Source organism: Solanum dulcamara, chromosome 5, assembly GCF_947179165.1.
Source record: "Solanum dulcamara chromosome 5, daSolDulc1.2, whole genome shotgun sequence".
Classification (NCBI taxonomy): Eukaryota; Viridiplantae; Streptophyta; class Magnoliopsida; order Solanales; family Solanaceae; genus Solanum; species Solanum dulcamara.
In genome coordinates, this window is record NC_077241.1 from 77,065,040 (window position 1) to 77,071,269 (window position 6,230).

The window sequence follows — 6,230 nt, forward strand, 5'->3', positions numbered from 1 at the left end:
CTTTTCATGCTTAGAAATATTTAACTTTTATCATTTCTATTAATTTAGAATCACACAATTATTTATAACTTATTTAAGACGATGAATTTCAAAAGTTTTTTTTGTCTCAATCTATGTGAAAGTGTTTAATTTGACACAAAATCTTAAATGGAAAGTGAAGGTAGTTAAAATTTGTGATCTAAAATAAATCATAATTTTTTTATAGTCATAATCATCTCATCAAAAATAATATGGGAAATTTAAAATTAAATTATTAAAATATCATTCTTTTTTAGCCTGACTTAAATACAAAGAGGGTCACACTTATAATAAAGAACTAACTTTATGTTTAGTCAAATAATATCACATCAAATTGGATAGAGCATGTATGTATATATACAATCAAATTTCTCTATCAAAAAATTTGATGCGATATTATTTAACGTTTAATTTTATTTATTTTTTATAAATAAAAATATGCAAACAATTATTTAATAATTTTGTGTATCACAAATAAGGAATGTACGCATTAGCCAGTTTAACCAAAAATAAAAATATAAAAACGGCAAACAACGATAGTCTTTCTCCATGAAGTAATAATCATAATTTGATGGCACCATTCATCTACAGTTTTTTTTTTGCTTTTAAAATATTCATATTTAAATTTTATCACGTCTGTAGCATTAGTAATGATTATTATAAATATTTTATTTTTTATAAAATATTATTATAATATTTAAGTACGATTGTTATAGAGGATAATTTTATAAAGAGTGTACTAATATAATGAATGTCATTGTTTTTATAAATAGAGTAATATTATATAAAAGTAAAATATAACGAAAAATATTGACTTTGAGAGATAATCAAATTGTTATAATAAAATATTATAATAACGAATAACTGTTATTTTGATGTTGAACACTATTTTATGAGAAGTTAACATAATTTAGAGGAAAGCTCCTTTTATCAAAGGACCAATGAAGTACTACTAATTTGTCGGTCAAGGAAGATTACCTAACATAAAAATATTTTTAGAGGCAATTGTATCCTTAATTACTCCGTAACTTTTGAAAATTATGTACTATTGCTTCATAGTTCTCTCTAGTCTCTATCTACGGTAAATAAAATTTTTCCAAATATAGTAGATAAATAAAAAAAATGACATCAACATGATGCAGTAATAGAATTATTTTATTTTTAATTAGAGATCTCAAATTCGAGGTATGATTTTTTTTTTTGAGAGCGCTTAGATTTTTCAAAAGTACATGTTATAATTCATATGAATCCAAGACATTTTAAAAACATATATAACAATCCAATTCATTTTTAAACATTAAATTTAAGATCAGAAGGGTTTGTTGTCTCATTCTGAAGGGGTATTATTCTCTAATTCCAAAATATTTAAGTGTTGTTTGGCCCAAGTTTCCAAATATTTTTGGGAGAAATTTTAGTGAAATTTTATCATGCGTTTGACCATAAATTTTTTTAAGTTTTGGTGAAATTTTAAAAAATATTATTTTGTATCTGTAATTCTAAAAATTATTTAAAATACCCATAAGTTTGTGTTATCATTTTATAATGAACATGTTCCGTTAAAAAAAATCTTACAACATAATTGATAACAATCAACAACAACAAAACAATATTATAGATAAGAGCAATACATTAATCAAATTAAAAATAAATTATTCTTTTTTTCAAATCTTGTCACTCAAACTATTATTTTACGGAGGAGGTAATACCAAACTATTTTTTTATAAAATCCTGGTTAATCATATTAACGTAGTAAGTTGGTAGATAAATATTTAATTATAATTAATAAATGATTAATGTTTTTATAAAATATAAAAATTTGGGTTATTTTAAATTTTTAAAACTTCTCAAGTTCCCAAGTTCTAGTTTTTTATAAAACTTGAAAACTTAGGAATTTTGCTAAATATATTTGTCAAGTAATTATAAATTGTATGATAAGTTTTCAAATATTTTTCAAGTTTTTTTCAAAAACTACTTGAGTGACAAAGTGGATTTTACTCTCTTTATTTTTAGAAAAATCAATTTTTATATTGGGGTAGTTTGACCTAGGGCAATTTGGTCAATTCACACAATACAGTATCCCAGCATTGGAGTAAATATTACTTCCCACTGTTCACAATAAATTAACAGAGAGTTGATAATCCCAAGTATAGAAGAAGAAGAATAAGTTTACTTCTCTCCTATTTCACACAAATCTCTCTTCTTCTTCTTCCTCTCTCTCTCACTCTCTTCACTTCCATTTCTCTGCAAAAACAGAAAAAAAGAAGGAAAAAAATGTTCTTTTTAATCCCATTTCTATATTTTGAATAAATGGGCAAAGCATCCAAATGGTTTAGAGGTCTTCTTGGCCTAAAAAAACACGACCCATCATCTCCCTCTAACCAAAATCCAAAACCCACAAAGAAAAAATGGAGCTTTGTTAAATCATACAGAGAAAAAGATTCCAACTTTGTTAAGGGAACTGATAAAGAATCATCAAACTATGGTCGTCTTGTGTCAAATTCACGTCAAAACGATGACGTTGGGTGTAGTGCTGATCCGAAAAAGCGAGCTATTGCGGTGGCGGAAGCAACCGCCGTCGTAGCAGAAGCTGCTATCGCCGCCGCTCAAGCCGCTGCTGCGGTGGTGAAACTCACTAGTAGTGGCAGAGCTACTACTACCACTACTAGTGGTGATGCCGCTGCCGTGACGACGTGGAACGGTGTTTCTCTTAGCTCCTCTGTGGCGGCTGTTAAAAGAAAGGGAGCCCCCACCGGCGACCGTGAAAGTTTGGCAGCTGTCGTTATTCAATCACATTTCCGAGCTTATTTGGTTAGTATAAATAATTTGATGTTTTTAAGTTATTTATAGTAATAATATAATAAAAATTTAATCTTTAACATGTTAGTTGTTACAGCTAATCTGCCTTATTATGTGAATTAATAGAAAGTTGTTTTGTGATGTCCGTTTTTGCTGTGTTTTGTTCAATATAAACAAACCGACGTAGCTTATATTGTAGTTTCCAGTGTGTCATAAGCATATATGTTTTCATTTTTTCAAGAAAAAAATGATTTTTTTTGTTTTGTGGGGTAGGGTGGTTAAGGGGGTGGGTGGTTAAGAGTTGGAACATTGGTGAGGGGGAATGTAGAAGAGAAGAGATATGGGGCCAAAGTAGAACCATGTGGACCTGAAAATCTAAAAATGGAAAATATTATGGGTTAGGTTGGAATTTTCAAGATTCATTTTATTATTAATTTAAAGAAATGGGCTCAAGTGTGTACTTTTTATACAAATTTAAGAGATGGGCTAATATGAATTCCAAGATGGGTAGTTTCCTGTTCTGTCTTTCTATTGTTTTATGTTTTACTTTGATTAGTATGTTTTTTGTACATTAGTGCAACTGTAGTGTTACTGTTACAGCCAGCAAGCAAGGTCACAAGCACTGTTTGATGATGTTAAAGTTGCATGAATTTGGCTATGTGGTACTCTTTTTGTTTCTTATATGATGGAAAACTTGAACTACATCTCAAATATTAATACAAAAACTTAGGTAAAAGGTAGATAATTAGTGAAAAAAGTTTAGAATTATTTGTTTGCTTTCTTTTTTTTTTGGGGTATTTTGAGCATCATAGACTATGACTGGAACCTAAAAAGCACTTTATGTTGGTTAGGCACTGAGGAATTTCATATTAATATCTCAGTTAATATGGCTAAGTGTTAGGTAATTCAGTTCAGTGTGTGGAAACATCATAATTTCTGTGCCCCGAAGGCAAAGGTTATTAACTTATTATAATAGTTCAGCTGGTTTTTTGGACCACGTGGTGAATTAGTTGATAATCAATATGTATTGAATTCTTTGAGTATCAGTAACTTTTGTGATGGTTTTGGAGTTCTTGATTTCTTTTCAAGGTATAATGAATGTAGTATTATTGATGGTTTTGTGACTCGAAATGTTGTCTCACCTGTGTTTGATCCTCCAAAAATGCACTACTTTCAGAGGATTCGACACCAAACATACTCCCAATTTTGTTCCTTCCATATCCAAGAAGATTATAAAGGAAAAGGAGATGAGAACTTGTGTGTAGTACAATTACTGTCTTTAGAGAGTTGGAAGTCAGAAGCTTTTATGGTACTACTTTTCATTTCTTTATTGGAAGGTTGGTGAATTGTCATATGTCCTAATCTTCTGAAAATGTCAGACTTCACTTTAGAAGAAGACTTCAGGGGTGTGAAAATGAAGTTTTAAGGCGCCAACACCTTTGAAAATTTTCATGCTTTTCTGTGCGAAGGCATCATCACAAACTAGTTACTGTTACACTAATATTTTGCCAATTAATTACATTTAAGGGTCTTAATTTTACTAAGTTCATGTTTTCATATGTAATTTGAAGTCAAGGAGAGCGTTACGAGCGTTAAAGGGATTGGTGAAGCTTCAAGCGCTGGTGAGAGGTCATATTATTAGGCAACAGACTGCTGATTATCTACGGCAAATGCAAGCAATGTGTAGAGCTCAGTCAAGGGCTCGTGCTGGGCGATCTCAGGTCTCAGGATCCCCTCATTCGAGCACTAAGTCTGTTCAATTTCTTCATGCTGTAAGTAAAAATAATCTTCCTTCCCTCCAATTGTACAAATTTGAAGAGAATTCCTATTTTCTTAAAGACTGCTGTACTAAAGTAAAGAGTCTTTAACAGAAGTTCTACTTTGATAAAGACTATTCTTCTAGAATAAAGATGCATGCTTTAAACATTCACTGTAGCCCCCACTCCTTTTTACCATTTATTGTAAAGATGGCACTCTTTTTTCCTCTTATAATAGTCACTCTTTTGGAAGTAGATAAACATGTCATGTGACGCTAAAATTCTTTTACATGTCACGCGGGGTTCTTTGTAATTTATGTATTAACACTCTTTGTAATTTATGTATTAACACGCTCAATTTTTCTTAGCCGAAAATCTTGTCCCTGGTACTGTGTTAGGTTGCTCTGAGCTGCCTATGGTTGATCAAATGTGTTCTTTTTGAATAGGATCCTACAACTCCAGAGAAATTCGAGCATGTTATCCGTGCAAGGAGCTTGAAGCACGATGAAACGTCTACGCTCAAGGTATTTTATGCTTGTTTTTTAACCAACTATTTTAATTGTTAATGACTAACTTGGAGTGTTAATAATGTAGAGGAATACCTCAAAATCAAATTGGAAGGTGATTGATTCGGAAAAGGCACGAATTAGACCCCAAGGATCTTCTGCAAGAACTAGTTCTATTGATGACGAAAAGAGTGACAAGATCCTTGAGATAGATACTGGGAAACCATATGTTACGCCTAAACAAAGGAACCTCTTCCACTCCTCACATCTTAGCTTGAATTCTGACCAATACAGCTATAGCTTAACAACATCGAAGGAATCAACAGCTCATCAAACTGTTCCTAGTCCATCGTCCTGTGGAAATCAACCCCTTAGTCCCCTGAAATTCAATGAAGATCTTGATGAAGCTTGCTTCTGCACTGCTGACAATAGCCCTCAGTTTTACTCGGCTTCATCAAAAGGCGGTAGTTCAAAGAGAGGTCCGTTTACACCAACTAAGAGTGACGGTTCAAGAAGCTATATGAGTGGTTACGCTGACCATCCCAACTACATGTCCTACACTGAGTCCTCGAAGGCTAAGGTACGCTCAATGAGCGCACCTAAACAAAGGCCTAACTACGAGAGATCGAGCTCAATAAAAAGGTACTCGATTCACGGGTACAGTGAGTCAAGAAATAACTCACAAAAGGGTTCTTTTTATGCCAACTTCACTGGTAAAGCTTATCCTGGTTCTGGTCGATTGGACCGGCTTGGAATGCCTGTTATCCGGGCAGATCCATCTGGATTCAGTGGTGGTCTTCGACACAGATATTAAGCCAGATATGGTAGTTTGTACTAACCAGATGTAGCTAATTATGAATATCTAATGTCTTGTGTTTGGACCATGGTGCTAATGTGAAGCATTTTATGTCTAGTTTTAATGTTACTTGGAAAAAGAATGCAATCTCTTGGTTATGAAAATTGTTTGATATTACTACATATTTTAACTCGAGGTTTCGAATTCGAGTCTGGAATTGTCTTGTCTTTGTTAGGGTCTTATACTTTTCTAATGCAGGACTTTTCTATATGAATCCAGATTAGCGGACACTGCCTTTTTGTTTTCCAACTCCCAAATTATCATTTCAACTTTTTATTTTTTTGTATTTTTTGAATG

At 32.1% G+C, this 6,230-nt stretch overlaps 1 protein-coding gene across 1 annotated transcript; it reads left to right on the forward strand.

The window, feature by feature from the left end:
• Window positions 1-2,171: 2,171 nt before the first annotated feature.
• On the forward strand, window positions 2,172-6,068 carry LOC129889994 (protein IQ-DOMAIN 22). The gene is made up of 4 exons (XM_055965483.1): window positions 2,172-2,826; window positions 4,386-4,586; window positions 5,018-5,095; window positions 5,166-6,068. Exons 1-4 carry the CDS (start codon window positions 2,326-2,328, stop codon window positions 5,889-5,891), a joined length of 1,506 nt encoding a protein of 501 aa, XP_055821458.1. The 5' UTR covers window positions 2,172-2,325; the 3' UTR covers window positions 5,892-6,068.
• Window positions 6,069-6,230: the final 162 nt, after the last annotated feature.

What these genes read in the sequence shown, in the direction of transcription:
- LOC129889994 (XM_055965483.1), top strand. Translation starts at nt 2,326, where the DNA reads ATGGGCAAAGCATCCAAATGGTTTAGAGGTCTTCTTGGCCTAAAAAAA. An exon ending in CACATTTCCGAGCTTATTTG is followed by an intron (nt 2,827 to 4,385) that starts GTTAGTATAAAT and finishes TGTAATTTGAAG; the next exon opens with TCAAGGAGAGCGTTACGAGC. An exon ending in ATGAAACGTCTACGCTCAAG is followed by an intron (nt 5,096 to 5,165) that starts GTATTTTATGCT and finishes TTAATAATGTAG; the next exon opens with AGGAATACCTCAAAATCAAA.